General features: G+C 37.8%; 1 protein-coding gene across 3 annotated transcripts in view; it reads left to right on the top strand.

The window, feature by feature from the left end:
* FHDC1 (FH2 domain containing 1) overlaps positions 1-22,667 on the top strand; it is a 53,380-nt gene extending 30,713 nt beyond the window's left edge. For all 3 annotated transcript variants that reach the window (XM_058192503.1, XM_058192504.1, XM_058192505.1), the window contains exons 5-12: positions 5,856-5,941; positions 6,028-6,128; positions 9,836-9,906; positions 10,014-10,121; positions 11,032-11,102; positions 11,645-11,762; positions 15,701-15,865; positions 18,686-22,667. In XM_058192503.1, the coding sequence (XP_058048486.1) occupies positions 5,856-5,941; positions 6,028-6,128; positions 9,836-9,906; positions 10,014-10,121; positions 11,032-11,102; positions 11,645-11,762; positions 15,701-15,865; positions 18,686-20,659 (2,694 nt within the window). In that variant the 3' untranslated portion in view covers positions 20,660-22,667. The remainder of the gene's footprint in view (positions 1-5,855; positions 5,942-6,027; positions 6,129-9,835; positions 9,907-10,013; positions 10,122-11,031; positions 11,103-11,644; positions 11,763-15,700; positions 15,866-18,685) is intronic.
* Positions 22,668-23,917: the final 1,250 nt, after the last annotated feature.

Raw genomic sequence — 23,917 nt, 5'->3', positions numbered from 1 at the left:
AGATGATTAGAAGTTGGTTTGGGTGCAAAATCAAACTAGAATGAGCCTGGAAATCTCAAACAAGTCATCTTTCTCATAAACAAGCATTATACTAAATCACATTTGCAATAGATATACCTCTTACTTGTGGTTATTATGATGTTTGAATCTGGTCATTAGATTTACTCAACAAACCATAGTGAAAACAAACCTTGATTTGCCTGATATGTGAATTCAACCATATCAGTTGAACATGCTGAACTCCCACAGTTATTCTTCAATCAATAATAAAAAGTATTAAATAGTCGTGTAATACAGGTATTAGTGAAACAAAGAAATTAGATTGTGTTGTACTGAACGACAGAATATAGAAACTCTTTGAATGTGATATAATCTTTTATTATTTAATACAAGATTATAGGGCCTATGGGCTGTTTCACAATTCTTCCCTCCCTTTGTACTACTATCTACCTTCCTGGCTGATCTATCTTAATGTTTCAGTCATAGTTCCTATGCTAAACAACATACAAAGTAAAAGTTAGAAAAGAGTAGGATTATACTTAGAGAGTAAAGAGAAAAATGCCTGTTTGAAAATCATTAAATTCTACCTGGCATGTATTTTCATATCTTTAATGATGAACCTGCTATATTCCAAAGACTTAACTTACATATTACATGTATAATATGATTGTAACTGTGGATGGTTCCAATGCTGTTTCAATAATATATGGATTTTTATAGGATAGTAGATGCTACATCAATATCACGAGCTAAAAATGAAGTGCAAATTTGTTTTGTGATATAGGCAACATCTTTGAAAAGCTTTAGTGTTTTGCTAAAGTTTTATAAAGCAAAAATGGATTTGAATTCAAACACTTCAGGAAAGGAAGTGTTGCTACAAGGTTGCTTGCAGCTTTGAAAATATTTTTAAAAATAATATTTATTTATTTATTTATTTTTATTTTATTTATTTATTAGATTTTTATACCGCCCTTCTCCCGAAGGACTCAGGGCGGTTTACAGCCAAAATTAAAACAATAGCAATGTACACTTAAGACAGAATTTAAAAACTTATTATATAATTGGCCGAAATTTAAAACATTTAAAATCTAAAAACCCTTAAAATTCATCTAAAAAATTTAAAATTTAAAATTTAGGCCAGCCCCGCGCGAGTAAATAAATACGTTTTCAGCTCGCGGCGAAAGGTCCGAAGGTCAGACAATTGGCGCAAGCCAGGGAGAAGTTCGTTCCAGAGGGTAGGGGCCCACACAGAGAAGGATCTTCCCCTGGGGGCCGCCAGCCGACATTGCTTGGCGGACGGCACCCTGAGAAGTCCCTCTCTGTGTGAGCGTACGGGTCGGTGGGAGGCGTGAGGTAACAGTAGGCGGTCCCGTAAGTACCCAGGCCCTAAGCCATGGAGCGCTTTAAAGGTAGTAACCAAAACCTTAAAGTGCACCCGAAAGACCACAGGCAGCCAGTGCAGCCTGCGCAGGAGTAGTGTTACATGGGAGCCGCGTGCGGCTCCCTCTATCACCCGCACAGCTGCATTCTGAACTAACTGAAGCCTCCGAGTGCACTTCAAGGGGAGCCCCATGTAGAGAGCATTGCAATAATCCAAGCGAGAGGTAACAAGAGCATGAGTGACCATGCATAAGGCATCCCAATCAAGGAAGGGGCGCAACTGGCGAACCAGGCGAACCTGGTGAAAAGCTCTCCTGGAGACGGCCGTCAGATGATCTTCAAACGACAGCCGTCCATCCAGGAGAACACCCAAGTTGCGCACCCTTTCCATTGGGGCTAGTGACTCGCCCCCAACAGTCAGCTGCGGCTGCAGCTGACTGTATCGGGGTGCCAGCATCCACAGCCACTCCGTCTTGGAGGGATTGAGCTTGAGTCTGTTTCTCCCCATCCAGACCCGTACGGCTTCCAAGCACCGGGACAGCACTTCAACAGCTTCATTGGGGTGGCCCGGGGTGGAGAAGTACAGCTGCGTGTCATCAGCATACAGTTGGTATCTCACCCCAAAGCCACTGATGATCTCACCCAGCGGCTTCATATAAATGTTGAACAGGAGAGGCGAGAGAATCGACCCCTGTGGCACCCCACAAGTAAGGCGCCTCGCGGTCGACCTCTGCCCCCCTGTCAACACCGTCTGCAACCGGTTAGAGAGATAGGAGGAGAACCACTGGTGAACGGTGCCTCCACTCCCAAACCCTCCAACCGGTGCAGCAAGATACCATGGTCAATGGTATCAAAAGCCGCTGAGAGATCTAATAGGATCAGGGCAGAGGAACAATCCCTGTCTCTGGCCCTCCAGAGATCATCCACCAATGCGACCAAAGCTGTCTCCGTACTATATCCGGGCCGGAAGCCGGACTGGAACGGGTCTAGATAGACAGCTTCATCCAGGTATTGGGGTAGTTGTCATGCCACCACAATCTCTACAACCTTCGCAACAAAGCGAAGGTTGGAGACCGGACAATAATTTCCCAAAATAGCTGGGTCCAGGGAAGGCTTCTTGAGGAGGGGTCTCACTACCGCCTCTTTCAAGGCGGCAGGGAAAACCCCTTCCAACAAGGAAGCATTAATAATCCCCCGGAGCCAGCCTCGTGTCACCTCCTGTATAGCCAGCACCAACCAGGAAGGGCACGGGTCCAGTAAACATGTGCAGCCTCCCCAACAACCTGTCCACGTCTCCGCCCTCTCATTCAATATTTAAAATTATTAAATGCATACTTTTTTGAATAAAGATTTTGTGTATTGGCAATTAACTATAGGCTCTATACAGTATTTTATTATTTAAATTTATTGGCCACTCATTTCCAGTGAACTTTAACTGTGCACAAAAAGAAGGCATAACAATTCCTGGAAATATTAAAAGAGACAGACCTGTCTACTGTGCTCTAGTAACAAAATCCATGAAACAAAACACAGGCAATTAAGCAAATAACAAAAGGTAACTAATGCCCTTGAAGCTTTTGCTTGACTACAGCAGGGTCATCTTGAAGTAGTTTCTTGTAACACTCCAAATTTTCACAGCTTTAGAAATTTTCATTACATGCACAAAATGTATATGGTGAAACTGGTTTGTGTGTAAAGAGCTGTAGAAGAATGAAAATAGATAATATTTTGTTTCATACCTGCACCTTACACTTTTGAAATGTTCTTGCTATGGAGGCACATGCTGTGGTAAAAACAGTTTGTGAACTATCCATAATCTATCAGCACTGTGACCTGCAATTTGATTAGATCTTTATCTAAGCCCAATTAATAGATAAAGAGAGGATTAACCAAATAATACTCAAACCTTGTAGTGTGTCATGTCTTCATTGACACATTCAGGCTTTGTTGAAAGATGTATATGAATCCCTTGGATAATCAGCTCTCTTAGGGCAGTAAATTCAGTCAACTGTTCTGATCAACAAGATATCAATCAAGTGTCATAGGTAATCCAAGGCCTCGGTCAATCCACTGTCAGGAAAATAGTACATAGATGGACAAATATTCTATATGTTCAATACTCTAAATAATTCTAAGATCATAGGGTCTGTGGGATACTTCTGTATTATATGATATTAATGGTCACAAGGAAAACACTGCAATGGTGAGCATGACAGGTACCACTATTGTCCAGAAAGCATGTTGTCACACATTTTAAACTTACCAGAGATCAGTAGGCCTTTGAAACAACTCTGTTCCAGATGAGATGAAAGTGAAATGTTTTGACACTAATGAAAAAAAATTATATTTAGGAAAAAAATAAATAACTGGTTTCCAACTAAAGAACTCACCTCAGCTATGAAGCATTGCAGTGGGAGTGTTTTGGGTTGTTTGGAATTTAAATGGTTCACAGTGTTTGAGGTAACAGCAAATTCTACAAGGGAGCATCTAGATCAGTGAACTGAAGCTTAAATGAATGTAGGTCATGTAATATGACAGCAGTCCTGAACACCCAAGTAAATCTTATTACACAGTGGATGAAACAATAGATTTCTCCTTTTGAAATGGCTGAATCAAATATCTGATCCTAACCCAAATGAAATACATACATCAGGGGTGTTAAAGTAGATTTCATTGCATCAGGTTTGTGTTTGACCTCGGGGGGGGGGATGAGGTGGGGTGGCCAGGGAGGGTGTGGCTAGCTCATCGTCACTCCTGTCGGGAGCGCCTATGGTGGCCCAAGTGCTCTAACAGCAAAAATGGGCTCCTGAGTTCCGTTTTCAACTGCCACGGCCTCCTGCAACCCTCTGCCGGTGAAAATGCACCCGGCCCTCCCAAGCTACATTTTCACTGGCAGAGGGTTGCAGGAAGCCATGGCAACCGAAAACAGAGCTTGGGAGCCTGTTTTCGCTGGCAGAAGCACTGCAGGCACCTTCGCTGTTTCCAGGGCGGCCCCATGGGCCAGATCTAAGTACCCTATGGGCCAGATCTGGCCCCCAGGCCTTGAGTTTGATACCCCTGACATACATTGTGGCATGACCCAAAGGGAGAGATTCATGTAAGATAATCTTGCTTTAACTTAATGAGTTAAAGCAGTTCTGTAGAGGGAAATGGACCAAAATACCTCTAACTGCTAACCGGTGACAGGGATGATAGAAAGGTTCGCAACTTTCTCTCATCACTGTTGGCTGTTGCGATTATAATTTTACTTCACAAAAATGATAACCTTGTTTTTAGCAAGTACATTGTTTTTAAAGTGCCATACATGTAGAGAATCTGTATATTCAGCTGAGTCTCATAAATACTTACACATAATATGTTTATATTCATTTACATAGTATGTGGGAGTGATTTTGTTATTGTCTCTGTGGCATAGTAATTGTTAATTGCTACAGAATTTTTTTAATCTGCTGTAAATTTAGAAATATTTTTTAAGCCGGATAGTCTTCTTCAATCTGATGCTCTTTAAATGTTTGAATTACAAATCCCATTATTTGTAATAACTTCAGGCAAATACCGTGTGTATGACAGATCTTCCCTTAAATGGCTAGCAATACCTATTGAGCAAAGCCACCTGCAAATTGTAATTTTATTTGGTTTAAAAATAGTTTTTTCTTCACGTTAAAGCCACCCTTAGACTCTAAACTATGTCAAGGGAAAGAAATCCTTAATGAAAGAAACATCTTATTTGAATAGAGGCCAAGAATTGCCCTCCTAAAGGAGAAATGTAGAGAGAGAAATGAGACACAACTTGTTTTTTAATTATTTATGTGCTAATGAGTTGGCAAGCTGTCATGCTATTTCATAGCATTGAATGCTGCTAACTTCCAGGTGTATGTACGTTATTCTGCATTTGGGCAAAGATTTTGAAGACTTCTCTATAACCTGATGCTTACTAAACAGAACTTTTCAGTGATTATAAGAAGTCAAATTAATTTATTTATTGTGAAAAAGCAGGCTGTGTTTTTCCTAGAAGGACAATTGGTTGTTTTGCACTTTTACACAATAATATTTTCATAGATTTGGAGACATAAGACTGGGGAAGTTAGTTTACTTAGCACAGGTAATAATGGTGAATGTTAACATCATTTGCAACAATCTAAAACAAAGCAACCTGAGCTGGAATTAGATGTTACAGGAAAATATGGGAAGCAAATCGGATACATCACCTCTTTTTTCTGCCCTGGAAACTTCTTGACAAAAAATGTAGTCATGGCATCATTTCTTTTCCCCTTAATAATAGATGAGAAGTTTAAATAATAGTATCTCATAACATATTTTCCAATCCAAATATTAAATAGTATGGACATGGCATATACTATTTTCATATTAACTTCGAAATAATTTTTTTACTGTGATGACTCTTAAATTCACTGTTTTACATTTTGCTTTGATTCTGATCTATTTATTTTCTTTATTCTGACCCCACCCCTCAGGTAAAGAAATTAAAGGATTTCAGTGGCGATCTATCAAAACTATGTCAAGCAGATTCATTTATGTATATGCTAATCCAGGTGCCAAAGTAAGGAAATGTTCAATCTTTGTTATTCACCCTAAATTCACTATTTCTTGCATCACAATTCTAAAATTTATTTCGTTTATTTTCAGTTATTCCCTGCGCATTGAAGCAATGGTGTTAAAAAAAGAATTTTCTCCATCGTGTACTTCACTGCAGAAAAACATGACAATTATAAAAATGGCTACAAAGGGTAATTAAACATGCTGCAGCATGCATTAGGATCTTGTTTTTCTTAGCAGGTTAATCAACTAACTAGAGAGATGAGATCTGGAATTTCAGGTACCTATTAGCTATTTAAAGAAGGAAGCTAGCTCTGACACATTCCATAAGGGTGTGTGTCGCCATGTACATATGTTATCAATCAAGTGTGTATGTTTGTATATTAACTATTTTTGATGTATTCTGATGTTGATAGAATCATTTTCCCCTTTTTCTATTTTCCTGTATTCTGGTTTTGCTTTTCTTAAGATAATATAATTTTCTTTTGCAAAACTTTGCATAACAGTGAGTTTTCTAATGATCTTATTAAATCTTGGGAACAGCACAAATGTGCATTCGTTTTTCCTTTATGCATTATTCATTGTTGTAATGCTATTATGACAGAGTAATGGTGCTTAATTTATTGAATGAAAATCATTGCGTTGCGCAGATAGGTAGTCACTGGTTTTAGACTAATACTAAATCTACAGTATGTTTAGTCATTGTTTATTGAATAACTTTATGACAGGACTTCCTAGTGCTGATAGTGAATAATTTAAAAGAAGCTGAATTCCCAAACAGCTAAACTATAGTTCGCAAATCACAGCGATTGCCAAATCTTGCACCATATAAATCACAGTATGAATTAGAAAAATATATGAAACCACCAAGTTATTCTTAAGATCTAATCGTGTTGCATTTCTCTTATCTCTGCTGTTGATTGGCAAAAATACTTACCCTGGCTTAAATCTATTGTGCTACTTGGACTTTTATTGGGCTGAGGAATGATTTGGTCTGTCTATTAGCCATGCAGAAACATCTAAATACATAGGGGTTCCTTAGGTTATTCTAGTTAATCAGCCTCTGGCAATTTCCAATATGTTGGTCCTCTGACCATATAATATGTAATTTCATTCAGAGTAGAACTTTCCCATTAGCAGTTGGCCCTCTTGATATCTGAACTAAAAAGTTTGTGGTGTGCCATATTTCATTTTTCCTTCTGCACATCCCTTCACACATGGAATTCATTGTAGCCCAGATTGATGAACATTATTATAGGGGAATAAATATTTAATCCAGGGAAATAATATTTTAGATGTTGTTTTTCACACATCTACTTAAAAGGAGCATTTGCACAAATTGAGACAGATTCAGTTTGGAATTTCTAATTATAGCATATTTGTTTACAAAGCTAAGGACTAGTGTATATTATGCAAAACTTTGGTGTTAAGTGAACAATTTATGTTTCCATTTTTCCATTATTCATTTTAGCCTAATTTATGAGATTACTATGAAGGAATACAGTACAAATAGTCTGAATTTTTCTGAAGTGGGAAAGCCTTACATTTTTCTCTTATTCATCACCAGAACAACACAATATTATTGTAACTTGAAGATTGATTTGTAAAATGTAATGGCCCTGTCTTGTAAGATACACTAACTGATAATTTCTAGTTACTAGATTTTCTTTCAGGTTTCCAACACATAGCCCATGTTTCACTTCCTTTTATAGTTTCCAGTCACTTTGATTTGCAATGTAGGTGGTTACATTTCAAGTTCTGCCCAAAATCTTTTAATCCATGCCATGGATGAAAAGCACTTCACAAACATAAAACAGTGGCTATGTTCATGTAAATGAACTGGTGCAATTTGCTACACTTACCTGAACCTTACTTCTTTCAGTGAGGATTATCAAATTGTGGCAGTTTAAGATTTTTAGTTTAGGTCAATTCAAGGTGTTTTTATCACCTTTAAAGCCCTTCATTACATGAGACCAGGGTATTTGAGGAACAGTCTTGCCCAATTTATGGCTACCTTGAAAACATATAGGTGGTTCCAAAGAAAAGGGTGCAAAATTATAATTATTAAATTTATTATTTTTTAAATGTATTAGCACCCATCTCCAGTGGATTCTAGGGGTTTAAATAAACCAAATGTAATTAAAATTAAATTAAAAACCAGCAAGAACATTAGAACAGTCAGTCCAGATTAAAATATTCCTCTAACAAAAGCATCACCTCAGCTCTGGAACGAAAGCCAGGTTTTTAAGGCTTTCTGGAACCCCATATGAGAGGGTGCCATACTAATTTCTGGAAGACGGATGTTCCAGAAGCTGGAGCAGTGGTGGGTTTCATTTTTTTTTACTACCGGTTCTGTGGGCGTGCCTTAGTGGGTGTGGCATGGCTTGGTGGGCGTTGCAGGGGAAGGATACTGTAAAATCTCCATTTCCTCCCCAATCCAGGAGAAGGATACTATAAAATATCCATTCCTTCCCAATCAGCTGGGACCTGGGAGGCAGAGAATAGATGGGGGTGGGCAGGTCAGAATTTTTACTACCGGTTCTCCGAACTACTCAAAATTTCTGCTACTGGTTCTCCAGAACTGGTCAGAACCTGCTGAAACCCACCTCTGAAGTGAAGGCTGTAACGGAGAAGGTATGCTGCTTCCTATAATCCGCAAGATGGAAGTACTTAATACAAGAGACCTGGAGTCCACCCACTCTAATGGGAATGTACCGGGCAGGCAGAGATAAGCAGTCTGTCAGGTATCTAGGCCCTATGCATACAAGGCTTTATAGGTAATAACCAGCACCTTGAATTGCTCTTAGAAGCCAACCACCAGCAAGTGCAGCTTACATAACAGTGACCACACATGGGCACATTGAAGGGCGCTGCTTGCACTACTGCAACTTGGTGCTTCTGGGTGATCTTTAAGGGCAACCTCATGTAGAGTACACTCCAATAATCCAGGCTTGGGAAATGATTATGGCACGAATGACTTTCTGATAGTTCTCCTGATTGAGGAAAGGGATCAACTGTGCAAAGGCCCTCCTTACCACAGCTGCCACAGCTGTTCTATGAGCAATAGCTGTTTATTCAGGACTTCTGAGTTGCACACCAGTATTGGTGTATACAGACCTTAACAGCTTCCGGACACTGGGTCAAGGTATTGAATGCTTCACCTCTGCTGTTTGGGGGTTGACATGTAAAACTGGGTATTATTACCATACATACTAATGATACCACACCCTGAACTGGTGGAAGACATCACCCAGTAGTTTCGTGTAAATGTTGAAAAGAAGAGAGGAGAACATTGAGCCATGAGTCACCCTGACACGAGGGTCCATGAATGCATGTCTCCCATTTTTCCACCATCAAACAACTGCTGTTGAAGGAGATGAACCACTTGAGCACAGTGCTTCCCACTCCCAACCCCCACAACAAGTTTAAATGAATACTGTGGTCACAGTATCAAATAAAATATCAGAATGAAGACGAGTTACCCATTTCCTTTCCATAGAACCTTCCAATACCCCCACCCCAAATTCTCATATTTAGAAGACCCTATTAAATGGCATAAGCTGTAGCAAAGAAGATGGAGCCTAAAAGTTTTTTTCTTTCCTTGTCTGCTGTGCAGAGGCCCATCTTATAAAGTACAACCTCAGAGTTCAGAAGAAACTGTACAGAAAAACTATTAGCCAAGGATCAACCAAAGACTGCAGCTGATAAGGTTTTCCTTAGCTCCAGCTAAAAAAAATTGTTTATTATATTTATTTTTATCCAAGAATTAGATTTATAGCCCCTCCCTAAATTAAGCTCTAAGCTTTAGAAAAATAAGATAAATTGAATGTGCAAAGTATATACACACACACACACACACACACATCCATTGGATGATACTTCTTGTGTCTTTTTCTAGAGCTGATGTGCTGTGAAGAGTTGCACGCCATATTGCACTTGGTGCTTCAGGCTGGGAATATTATGAATGCAGTAAGTAGATTAGCCTCTTTGCAGATGGCGATTAGGGCAAAGAATTTCAAGCATTGTGGATTGACCTTCCGTATCTTTTCTGCCTCCCCCTCCGCTCTTCTGCATAGGGAGGCTGCGCTGGCAATGCAGTTGGCTTCAAGCTATCCTCATTACTCAAGTTGGCAGATACAAAAGCAAACAAGCCTGGGATGAATCTGCTTCATTTTGTTGCTTTGGTATGTAAATTGCCGTTTCTGAGATAACAAACTATAGACAACTAAGCAGAAGGAATAGGTAATCGATCGGATATTATGGTACAGACAGGGGCTGCAGAATCGAGAAACAAGTTGTTTTTCCTAATCCTTGCTCAGTTTGCTATATGCTCCTGAGAATCTAAAATTCAGTATTCATTTTAGTGATTTTGTTACTATTTCCCTGCACACTGGTTTAACAACTAATTTGAAATATCCAGAGGGAGGACAATAAAGAGATTAAGCAGGAAATGTTGTACAGACAGTCTTCAATTTACAATAGTTCATTTAGTGAAATTACAATGGCGCTGAAAAAAGTGACTTATGACATTTTTCATACTTAACAACCATTGCAGCAATCTCATAGTCACGCAATCAGAATTCAGATGTTTGGCAACTAACTCATATTTATGATGGTCGTAGTGTTTGGGCATCACGTGATCATCTTTTGCAACCTTCTGATAAGCAAAGTCAATGGGAAAGCCAGGTGCAGTAACAACTGCAGTGATTCATTTAACAACTGTTGTAAGAAAGGTCTTAAAATGGGGCAAAATTCACTTAACAACTGTCTTAGCAACAGAAATTTTGGGCTTAATTGTGGTCGTAAGTCCAAATACAGAATTACCTGTTTTCGTTTTCAGAAAAGGCATTAGTATGTGACCTTTACCTAATGGTCTTTCCTATTGCAAAATGATTGTATTCAGTGGTAGACTATACTCAGCCTTTCTAAAAATGTCCACAATTAAGATCAAACCTATCAGTTGTCTTAAATGAGGTTTTGAAAAATACAGTCCACAGGTTTAAAGCAGGAAACCTCTTAACTGCTGTGGCGAAACATCCACATTGATTGCTGTTGAATGAAATGAAATGTTATTGGGGGGTTTGTCTATTTCAGGAAGCCCAAAAGAAAGATAAAGTTCTTCTAACCTTTTCAGAAAAATTGCACCATGTTCATGAGGCAGCAAGGTAAGTAAGAAAACTGTAAACATTGGGTTATTTTCTTCACAGAGCATTTAAATTGGTATGCAGAGTTTGGGCATGAAAATTTGAGTTCTAAAAAATATTTACTATAGACTCTGTTTTCATTTTCACAGCAAAAAGAATGATATGTGCAGTTTTCCTGTTTGGAAGTTGAATGCAGCAATTTTTAAGGGAGCTTTTTGTGCCAGTTAACTTACAAAGCTTACTGGGTTATACTTGTAAACCAATTGAATGGACTGATTAAAGTTAGGTTTATTGTAACAATCATATTATTTAACAGCTTGCCATCACTATATCCTTCCACTTAAGAATTGTAACACTCCTATTACATTAATGCAAATACATTGACTTGTTGACTTGTGCTGTGAACGTCATGGTGCAACTTAATGTTGACTGATGATTTGCTTAATTAGATTCTGTCTGTTCACTAATGTGTTTTATTAGCAAATAGTATGTTTTAAGTGGTTCACATTTCAATGGGGAAATGCTATTTTCCAAAGTAGATTGAAATTACTGTTTTTCTGCAGGATATCCCTAGAAAATATTGAAACTGAACTTCAGTCCCTGTCATCAAAGACAAAATCTTTAAAGGATAGTATTCGCCGGGACACAGAACTCTTTCGGCAGATGGAAGGATTCCTTCAGGTTTGTCACAGATGGTTGATATGTCTGTTCTTTATACACGTATATACTGAGTTGCATAATTTAAATTCAGTTGGTGTGCTTAACAGATAATAAACCCCTTGTTTCTCTTAAAAACCCTTTTCAGTGATAATCTTGCTAAAATTCTGTAGGCATTTTAAAAGGTTTCACAGTCAAAGCGACTTAATTCTTTTGTTGTCCTGCAAGGGTATGCTTTCTTAATTTGTGTGAAATGGTTGTGTCAAGTGCCTATTATTTAAGCAGTGCTAACTGGTTGATCAATGGTATTTCCTGCCCACCCACTTTCCTCTGCTTGCGGAAAAAATAATGCTTTAAAAAGGCTTCTTTTCTTAACAAATATTACCACTTCAGTATGGAAGCTGACGGTTGTTGTTTTTTTCAGTAACTTTGAGCTGATGTAGTCTGAAACTCAGTAGAAACGTTTAATTGCACCACTGTTTCAATTTGATGAAAGCCAAGTAGTATAATGCTTAAGGCAATTGAACCTATCCATTTGCCTTTATACTATGGATCAAAGCATTCTTTCCTACAATCTCAGATTTTATTTGTTAGAAGTTCTTCCATTATAGACTATTTTAAACATCCTGGTTTTTAAATGTCTGTTTAGTATTTTATTCATTATTTCTATAGAAAGGACAGAATAGTTGAACAACAGGAATTAGTGTCTTATTGGTTTTGTAAATTAGTAATTAGAGTAATGCTACCCTAATGTGTGTCAGATAAGAAGTTTTTCTAATATTCATTAGTATACTCTAATCAGTCTGATGTCATACTGGATTTTATAAGCTCAAGTATTTTTACAATTGACACCATGCTTCTCAGATTAGTTTTATAAAGTGAGGCTTTCTGAAATAAAGAATTAATTTACTTCTAGGAGAATGAAGCACCAATTTTAGTCTATAACTTTTTATGAATAGCATTTTTATGAATGCTTTGTTTTGCTGCTTTATGAGTAATAGCTACTAAAACTATTAGCTTTTACATTGGATAGGTTTGACTCTTATGTGTCTTTTCTGTCCTTCATATAATTGCAATTGTTGTTCAATATGTAAGGCAATACCTACTTAGAGCCTTTGTCTTATTAAGATTCCATGTTATCTAGTGATACTATAGTTAGGGACATAATTTTATGACCATTTTACTGTAGTTGTTAAGTGAATCCAGCTTTCCCAATTGACTTTGCTTCTTGGCAAAGGGACTCAAAGAAGGTTGCAAAATTATGATCACATGCCCACAAGATGTTGCAATCATCATAAATGTGAGCCAGTTGCTAAGCACTCAAATTGTGACTATGGGGGTTATGCAACAGTTGTATGACCTGAGAACAGGTCATAACTAACTTTTTTGAGGTTGCCATTATTTGAATTGTCATTCATGAATGGTCATAAGTCGAAGATCACCTCTAGTTAATTGAAACACTCGTTGTTATGTAGGTCCAATACGAGGGCTATATTCACATCTTGGGTAGTGTTTACATTGTGTTAGTTAGTTAGTTAATGTATATTTAACACATTAAATATACATTAAGTAAAGATTCGGAAGGTATTCTAAATTATATGAGAAAGTAAAATTTTAAAAAGTTGACAATACTTATAGAGTGGATAAATTATTGAAATTATTTAGAGTGAAGTTTGATTTTATCAACTTAACGGTTTGCAACCTTCCCTGCTTCCCTTTCCAACAAGCAGTCAATTGGGAAAGCTGGATTCACTTAACTGCAGTAAAAATGGTCACAAAATTGGATCCCCAAGTATAATATCACAAGACTGTAATATCACTAGATACATGAGATCTTAAGACAAAAGCTTTAAGTAGGCATTATCATCTATATCTGAACATTGTAAACAACAGATGTAATTATATAAAGCACAGAAAAGATACATAAGAGTCAAACCTATCCAAACTGACAATTTATGGTTTAGCCCTTGAATATTGGGTATTATAGTTTACATTGATGACAGCTGCCAACTGTCATTACATACTCCTGTACTTCATTGGTAATAGTTACTATTACAAATGATTTTGTATCTCCTATTCAGTATTGAGAAATGTTTAAGCTTTCCTAATGTCCTTGTTAATCTTCTGTTGGCATCCTGAGTTTGACGTGTAGCTGATAAGAATTTGATCTTTGAATTGAAGAAACTTTTACCTTTGCAAAGCAAAAGTGTGAATCACTAAGTGATTCAGGCAAAGCAAAGGGCATCAAGTCTCTTTATAAAGTAGAGAAAGTAATGAAGCATACTGTATATTATATGTAATACAGTATGTCAGAAAGCAAATGATCAAAGAATAAAAGAGATTGATTACATGTGAGACTTGAACAATAGGAAATGTTGATTCTAGATAACATTCCACAGCAAATTTATGGGTTACATTATTCTTTTCCAGCCGACTTTGTATCTTTTTTAAAATTTGCAAGTGTATTCAAGGACTTTCAGAATACACTATTGTTTAATACTGAGAAGACAAGTTTTTGCATACAAAAATAAATAGTCTTGACCTACAAGAAAAATGCATGTTTTCCTGATGTTAAAAAGAGGCCTAGACTACCATATTAAAGGTGCTAATACTACCTTTTAAAATGCTAATACTGAAGCCTAAAATTTGAGGCAACAAATATATAATTTTCATATTAAATTAGACTAATTCCAGGTTTGGGTCCCCCTTATTTTAAAAATGCATCTAATATAATGTTTCCTAAAAATGCTGAATGAATAACTTGATTTAAAAGTCTACTCTCATTGTGACTCATAAACAACCTACCTAATAAGGAAGGTGGAGCCAATTTTCATACTCTTTCTTTAGGTTATCTTCATAACTGCTTTGATGAGTGAAATAGCTTCTCCCTCCCCTTTTTGGATAACTGATGACTTTAAGATAATCTACCTTTCTTAGAACAGCATTTATATATCTCCATGCCTTTGACCTTCAGGATTTCCCTTTCATTTTATAAGCAAAGTCATCAGGAAAATAAAGCTTAATATATGTCAGGCACTGACAGCTCCCTCCCTTTTTTTAAATGCTCTTTAAGGGAATGAATGGAAGCTCTGACATCCTTTGTTTCTATTGCATGTTTTTTAAAAAGAAAAAAAGAAAAGGAATTGGAAAAATTCATGATTGCAGCATCTTACCTTGATCAAATATCTGTTAATGGTTGTCTGTTAAATTGGATCTGAGTTTGAAACTCAGTATTCCAAAGGGCTCTATTAATCACAAGAACAGATGCTGAAGCTCTTGATAGGTAGAGGAGGATATTGTCTGTTTATATCCTCAGGGATAATTTCAGATGAGATTTCATAGTTGGATATCTTCTGTGTTGTTGTAGATAAAGTGAAATATTTGCCAGGAAAATAATGAGAATGTGTTATATTCCATTCCTTTCATAGAGAAATATTCTCTAACGGAATACTAGTGCTTTCAATTAATAATTAAAATTATTTATATGGGAAGATACAATATATTTATTGCTTATTTCACAGGTTTATTGCTTATTTCGGTGTTTTGGGTTTTTCCCCCTTTATCATTTCACTGAACTAAGGGAAAGGGGAAGGCAGTTCTTTGGGGATCTGTGCTTTGTGAAGAGAGGTATAATATGTTTGATTAATTTCTGAATGTTGAATACTGGTGGCATAGTGATATTATTGCCCATGAAGTGCCCACTCGTTCTACTACTGTTTTGTACAAACTTGTATCACAGGTTTGTGCCATACTTAAAACACAACCTGCCAAACCTGTTTGACTGGAAGGGTAAAAAGTTATATGTAGACCAAGATGACCACAGCAACTGTTGTGCCAATGCTATAGTCTATAGTCTCTTGCTACAGATGACACTCTGGATTTCACTGGTTCTGAAATTAGCAACTGCATGCATAGCACGTATGAAATAATCATTAATTGATGTATTTTGCTTTTATTTAAAGTTTGCTATTAAAGAATTAAAAGAACTCGACCATTGGAAACGAGAGCTGATGAAAGAAGCACATGCCCTTATAGACTTTTTGTGCGAAGACAAAGAAACTATGAAACTGGAAGAATGCTTTCAGATCTTTCGAGATTTTTGTTTAAGATTCAACAAAGCTGTTAAGGTAATAACAACTCCAAACTCAGAAATACCTATTGGCCTTAAGTGATCATGCTGCTTTATTACTTGGTGATCTCAGGTGATCCTTTGAGTCAAATAATGCATGACACCCTTTGGGGCTACCAAGGAGCCATGTTCTCTGTTCTCTCACCCGTGTTTGCCTGCCCTACCCTGATTTGTACTTCTTACCCTTGCCAAATTCCTGAAAGAGCTATTTCTGCAAAACTCAAGATCGTAAACTTCTAGGGAGTACATAATACATATATGTCCATACAAATATATGCGGCTATGATTATGGTTCCTGACAAAACCCCTCAGATGCATGGGAATAATGTGTATTTTATAAACTAGTATCACCCTTTATTCATTCATTTATTAATTTATATCACCACCCAATCATAAAAACCATACACAGATTAAAAACAGCATCTTTTTTTAAAAACAACAACAACAACATATTGCACATGAGGCAATTTCATCCATCCAAAGGAGTGAGAAAAAAAGCCCAAGACAACCTTTGGCTGAAATGGGGTAGGGTTTCCTCCAAAGTCACTTCCAGCTCTGTTATTTTGTTATTCAATCACAAAAATTCCCTACCTAGTTCCTGGAAGAAAACCAGGGATTCATGGATTTCCAAAAGGCAAGTAAGATTGTGGCCATCTGGATGTCTTGGGTGAAGCTGTACCTTACAGTACATGCAGCAGTAAACAAGGCAAGATGGGACTCTTACATGACGGGACCTGGAGCATGCCAACCCTATCAAATCTTATCAGGCAGGCAGAAGTAATTGGAGAAAGGCATTGTAAGTCACAATTAACACCTTCAAACACATGCTGGAAGTATATGATAACCAGCAGGTCATGGAATATTATAGAGTAGAAAGTAGAAAATAGAGTAGAGTATAATAAGAATAGAATAGACTAGAATTAGTTTCCATCCATTGCTTCTTGTCCTGTCCTCAGATACTTTGGAGAATGGCTTGACTTCGTCTTCTTTGTGGCAGCCCTGAGATATCGAAACACTTCTAACATGTCACCCCTAGTCCTTCTTTTCATTAAACTAAAAAGGTAAGGGTTCCCCTCGCACATACATGCTAGTTGTTGCCGACTCTAGGGGGCGGTGCTCATCTCTGTTTCAAAGCCAAAGAGTCAGTGCTGTCCGAAGACGTCTCTGTAGTCATGTGGCCAGCATGACTCAACACCAAAGGTGCACAGAACGTTGTTACCTTCCCACCAAAGGTGGTCCCTATTCTTCTACTTGCATTTTTACGTGCTTTGGAAACTGCTAGGTTGGCAGAAGCTGGGACAAGTAACAGAAGCTTACCCAGTTACACGGGAGCACTAGGGATTCGAACCGCCAAGCTGCCGACCTTTCGATCGACAAGCTCCTAGCCCCTGAGCCACCGCGTCCCCTTCATTAAACTAGATATACCCAATTCCAGCAACCATTCTTCATATGTTTAGCCTCCAGTTCCCTAATCATCTCTGTTGCTCTATGGACACGTTGACTTGAGTAAGCCAACGGTGTGGCTCAGGCCACACCGTTATTAAAACACAGCTGCCTGCAATTACTGCAGGTTCTAGTCCCACCAGGTCCAAGGTTGACTCAGCCTTCCATCCTTTATAAGGTAGGTAAAATGAGGACCCAGATTGTTGGGGGGGCAATAAGTTGACTTTGTAAATATACAAATAGAATGAGACTATTGCCTTACACACTGTAAGCCGCCCTGAGTCTTCAGAGAAGGGCGGGATATAAATGTAAACAAAACAAAAAAAAGTAAGACCTTGTGGCCCAGGAATGGGCACAACTGGCATACAAGAGAAATGTGTGCAAAGGTTTTCACAACTACAGCTATAGCCTGTTCTTCAATCAGGAGCCATTTTTTAAGGAAACCCCCAGATTGCACTTTGTTTCTGTTTGGGGCATATAATCCCATCCAGAATCAAAATTAGAAATTCTTTACATCCAGGTGGTTCTAAAATCATCATTCATTCAGTTTTGCTAGGGTTGAACTTGAGCTTGTTTTCCCCCATCTAAATTTCCATGACCTCCAGTCACTGAGATGTAAGTTCAGAAGCATTGCTTGAATGGCAAAGCATTTAAATGTATTACTGGGAATTTATATGTATTGCTGATCATACCTAACCACTTGCCAATACCTGGGCAGGTATTGGAACATTCTAGAATTTATAGAAATGTGTTTGGTAAAAAAGTTTGTCTTGTGGCTGGGCATAGTTCCCGCTGAACGCCATTTGTTTATTCTTGACCTCCAGAGCAGTATCACACTCACCTTTGAGCTCTTTGTTCCTTCAGATTTGTTTAAATTATAATTTTATTTTATAAAAGAAAACAATATGGAAACAATGCTAAGTATACTGAAGCATACTGAAGCATTATTATCCTACCTTGTACTTAAAATGTGTTTACAGTCATAGAAAACATATTCAAATTTGGACATAAATTTTACTGTTTGCTTTGACTGGTTTGCTTATGTTTTCCTAATATATTAAATGACAACTTTAGAATTCTGGACAATATTATGACTGAGTTGAATGTTTAAAGAATGTTTGAGCATAATGGAATAAAATTGGAAGAGCATATAATAATTACCCACTTGCAATTAGGCTTACGTACTTGCAATGAGACATCCACAAAACATTTATTATTCCATTTCATATTCTGGCAGAAAATTATTACAGTGCTACTTTGTTTTTAAAAAATCAAGGATAAAGGTGGGGTACAGGTAAGGAGGATGACCATAAGGGAAAATTTAATGTAAATAAATAATTAATTCCATGATTATAAATATGTGTTTTCTGAACAGGAAAACAAAGAAAGAGAGGCTCAACAACTTCAGCAGCTACAGCGACTTAAAGAGCTGGAGGACAAACGCCGGTCATGGGTTGCTGCGGATATCAGTGCTTTTGGCAGAAGCAGTAGTGAAAATGATGTTGGTACACTAGCCAAGCGAGGACTCGAAGAGTTTTTACCCTTTTTGCAACAAAGACCCCAAAGTCCTTCTTACAGAAATACCAGCACAAGACGCTCTCGACATTCCTTGGGCGTGACTGCAGAACGAGAACTCTTTACTTTCCTGGGTACCTCAAAAGGAGAAGATCCAAATAAGTTTAACAATCTTCCTCATGAACATCCTTGTCCAACAAGACCAAATGTAGCATGGTCAGAAAATAAGGTGCCTGTGGATGTCAGTTTCACCCATTTGCACTTAGACCAAGGTTCCAAAAACAAGGGCTACAGTTACCAGTTTTTCCCATCTCAGGCTCAACATGTGGAAGATACTTCCCATGATAACCTCTATAGCAATCAAGAGAGGTCAAATAATGACAAGTATAGGTTCGATGTGCCTTGTGTGGAATCCAGTGATGCAGTTCCTTGGGACCTATCTATGGAAGAACATGAACATATTCCAAGACTGCATAATTTCGACTCTCATGAAACCAGTGATGTAGAGGATTCATCTCCAGTTCATTTTGTGGCTGGAATGCAAGGCTTAGATGCTCAGGATAGTCCATTACATTCTCCTGGCATTACAGGAAATCCTTCCAATAGAGAAAAGACTCATTATAAAATTGAACATTCTGCCAAAATGATGAGTTACGTTAATGAAGCTCTGGAACCTGATAACGATAGCCCCATCTCTTCAGATGGTAGCATTTCAGGAACTAAAACTCAAGGACCAGTTTTCTTTGAATCAGATTCTGAATGTTCATTGACACTTGATCTCTCAGAAGAAAACAGTTCAAAGCTAGGTGGCAATAAAATAGATAACAAAAATGGTGCTAACTCCTCCTATATGAATGAACTGCAAACTGGTGATCATGCCATCTTTTCTAATGATAAATCTGACTGCAGCAATAAGTCTAGTTTTCCAAAGGAGAAATCGGTAAGGAGCAAAGACACATTAGGACCAAAGAGAAATTCCTTGAAAGAAAAAACTTCAGGTACCACAAAATCCAGCACTGCCTCTCCAAATCATCCCAGACCTGTGAGAACTCTGAATTCATCAGAAAATGCAAGCATGAGAAAAGTTGTACCCATTTCTAGGTCCACTAAACCAGCATCTCCCAGTTGCCCCAAAAAACCAGAGGCTAAGCCTGCATCTCGAGACACAGCTGTAGCTGAAACACGTCTGTCACGGCGTAACTCCGTCCGGGGTATTGTAGATGCAGCGCCAAAACCTCCGTATCGGCAGAGTATATCGGTAGAAGAACCCAAATTTCAGCATGGAACGTCAAATTCAAGCAGTGGCCATTTTGAGAAGGAGCAGCTTCAGCATAAAGGCTCTTTCAAAAAGCCAAGCTGCAAACCAGTCAGATATGTTCCCAAGTCAAAAACTGAAGAAACAAAAATATGCCGCTCCTTGAACAAATCTCAGGGCCCTGTGGATGCTAACAAAAGCACATCTGTCACAGCTCCCAAGGCACCAGCTCCTGTTCCGAGTTTTGCAAGAAATACAGTGGCCTCTTCATCAAAATGCGCAAAGGTGGATTTGCCCCCCCCTTCCAGAGCTCCACCCCTCACAAGGTCTTTGTCTCAAAGACTACCTCGAATGAAAGTAACAGCCGCCTCTGATGATTCTAACCCAAAGGAAAACAGTGGCGGCACACTGAAAAGAGCCAACAGTGCTAAAATTATGAAAAGAAATACTGACAGCAGTGACCTTCTTAGTGTTAAAGCAGACCCTGCGCCGCGGGAACAAATAATGGAAAAATCAGGATCCCTTAAATGCAAAGATGGGAGTCAAACTACAATTGGGAAACTATTCAATCACTTCTAAAACATAGAAGCATTTTTTATCATTTGGCAATACGGAATGTGAAAACCAGGTTTCTCAGTGCTATTTTTGTTATGAAAGATTCTGAACAGTCATGCTGTATTTTGTTATTTGATAGAAACTAAGGTACCTTGTGCGAATCCTGAGGGATGCCTGAATTGAATGTATTTCAAAACTACTGTGATGGAATAGCTGTAACTAAGATCCCTTGTCTTGGGGAGATAGTACCTCTTCAGGAATTTAGCATGCTAAAACTGATTTCCTCCACTTAGTGTTCTGCCAGACAAGACCTCATCTCCAAGTTAGCTGGCTTGAGATGAGATGAACTAGAGTTAATTACATGTAAAAAAAACAAAAACATATTGCAAAGTTGGGGAAGATTGTGTTAACAAATTCTTTCATGCAATTAAAGGCAGGGAATTCAGAATTAGGAATTACGGCCAGTTGTTGTATTGTCACTGCTTTTCTGAGAATGCAGTCCTGAACTTTTTTTTTTTTTTTTGCAAAAAGTATGAAAAATACACATAGATCATTTTAAACACTTGAGTTCAAGAATAATTGTGTCTATTGCAAAGTCCATTGCTGGCAATTGGACACATGGAATTTCTGGCCTACTAAATGATAAAAATTGAACACTGCTGGCTTTGGAAGGGGTGTGACCGTAACTTCATCTAAAGAATATACAGCATGTCGTCAGTTGTATGTGTGTCTTTTAGAAGGAGGGAAAACTCTGCTGGGCAGAATTTTTATTCTCCGTGACTGTAGCAGAGTTGCCTTGCATGTACAAATAGAATACTAAAAGGAATGACTGGTGTTGAAATTAGTTGGTTAGCTGGAAGCCATGGCTCTCAGAAACCACAAGTAGTAGTTAGAAAAATGTTTATGGTTGGTTTGGCTTGTTTTAGTCATGTGCAGACTTGCCAGCTTTAGGTATACATAAGTGCCATATTTATGATACCTATCACAAATGCTGCAGCATGAAAGCTGCAAGGGATGTAACCTTTTGCAGAGCACTTTTCCTATCAGTTCTGGTTTCCATTGATTTTTAACTTTGCCACTTACTTGAATTGCTGCTCCAGTTAGGAAAAGGCTTCCGTTTCCTGATGCCACTTTCTTTTAAAAAACAACTAGGCTTGAAATGTGCAAATTTTCTTTTAAGTATGACAAAAGGCTCTTTTGCTTCAAGTGTGGGTTTTAACACTCCTTTTTAAACTTCACTTATAGGGGCGTATGTGTTTCTTTGCGTGTGTGCGTGTTAGTATGTTAGTGTTAGAGAAATAGTTCACTGCATGAGAAATAACACCAGGTCAGACTAAGATACAGAGAATGAGGAAAAACCTGTTAATGTATATTTTGCATTCTCCTTGGTCTCTTTCCAAATAAATATTGGGCGGTGAGGTTTATAGGGAAAGTGGCTACTCAGCCTCTTCATTTAAGCAGCTGCCATTTTATTCATTGATGAAATATTGTGAAAACACAAATAATAATATTAATATTTGGGCAAATAATGATAGTTATCAAGCCATGTTTTTAGCATTTTTAGCATTCTCATTCTTTCTTCTATATGTACATCAGTCCTACGTAATTTGCCCAGATACCAAACGATTGAAATGAATAATTTTACAATTTCACCTCATGATATTGTGTTTTTCTGTGACTGAATTTTTTTTTATCCCCAGCTTGTTTGCCAAAATGCCATCAAGTGTATAGTTAAGCCACCACTTCAGTAGAATGGCTGGCCAAACTTCCTTATGGTAAATGAATGGTATCTTTGAATGGTATCACTGCTTTAGATTTTAGCAGGTTCTTGAGTTCTCCTTCCTCCATAGATAAAATGCAGTAATCTGTCCCTTTGGCTTTACTTACATCATTTTATACTCATCTGCAAAAGCAGGTGGTGGATTTTTATTACCTTTTGATGGTAGTGATCTTAAAAAGAGAAAATAATTTAAATGTTACATGTTTGGAAACTGTAAGTAAATTTCTATATAAAAGTATATGTAAAAATGAACTGGATGTATTTAATGGACCATTTATACATTTCTGAGTTTATCTTGCTAGTTTAATAAAGTTCCCATTTATGGGATTTGTGCTTTATGTTTCCATTCTTCCACTGTAATTTTGCTTAGCATTTTGGTTGGTATTCCAGTTAAGAACCATGGTGGAAAGATTAATCATAAAATGCCTTGGAAAAAATTGATACATTAAGTGATAAATTGACCATTTTACATTCGGCATTTAAGCTATTCTACCACTAGCTTTACAGCCTTTCTAAGCAGTTTAGAGACTCAGCATATTGCCCCCAACAATCTGGGTCCTCATTTTACCGACCTCTGAAGGATGGAAGGCTGAGTCATCCTTGAGCCTGGTGAGATTCGATCTTCCAAACTGCTGGCAGCCGGTGATCAGCAGAAGTAGCCTGCAGTACTGCACTCTAACCACTGTACCACCGCAGCTGTGTGAAACTAGATAGGAGATGTCCAAGGCAAGAGTGCCCAATGCCTGTCGTCGTCTTCTTCTTCTTCTTTTTTTTTTAAAAGACAGTGCTATGTCAGGATAACAATGCAAATAAAGCACAATCGGAGAGAGATCAATGGTAAATAACATACATGCTAATAGCTATAACTGTACGATGTTAACAGTAATTTCAACAATACAAAAAAAAAAACACCCAAAAAAACGCAACCCAAAAAGAACCAATGCCTGTCTTCTGACCCTAAGGAATAGCCATCTTGGACTATCTAGTGTTCCTGCTTCTTGCAAAACACCACTGCTCTTGTGGCAGGATATAAGAGCAACTATCCATAACTGAGAACGGAATGAAAATTTAAGAGGTGCTTAAGCTTAGAGTGCAAATACTACTCAAGATACCATATTCTTTTAGGGAATTTATAGTCTACATGAGGTATTTTCCCTTCTAGTTTGAGGCTTAGGTTGCCTTATGAATATGTAAAAATTGACAAGTCTGCATTTGCCTTTGCATTTGTTGGTATTAACTTAGAATATTTTATCTATTGCTACATAAATTCAAGAAGGAGAATTACTCACTTGTTTAGACAGGATTGGAAGCAGCATATGACACAGGTTAGGTTGCCCTTTCATAAAGACAAATCATCCGAAATACAAGTTAAAAACACAATTGTCTTATAAACAGGCACACAGAAAAATGGTATCACAAAGTAACAACAAATCCAGTGGATCCGGCACAAAAACAATAAAATTGGAAACACCAACAACTGATGAACAAAGTCAAACTGCCAA

Source organism: Ahaetulla prasina, chromosome 8 (assembly GCF_028640845.1).
Source record: "Ahaetulla prasina isolate Xishuangbanna chromosome 8, ASM2864084v1, whole genome shotgun sequence".
In the NCBI taxonomy this organism is placed as follows: Eukaryota; Metazoa; Chordata; class Lepidosauria; order Squamata; family Colubridae; genus Ahaetulla; species Ahaetulla prasina.
This window is presented reverse-complemented; position numbering and strand designations above follow the sequence as displayed.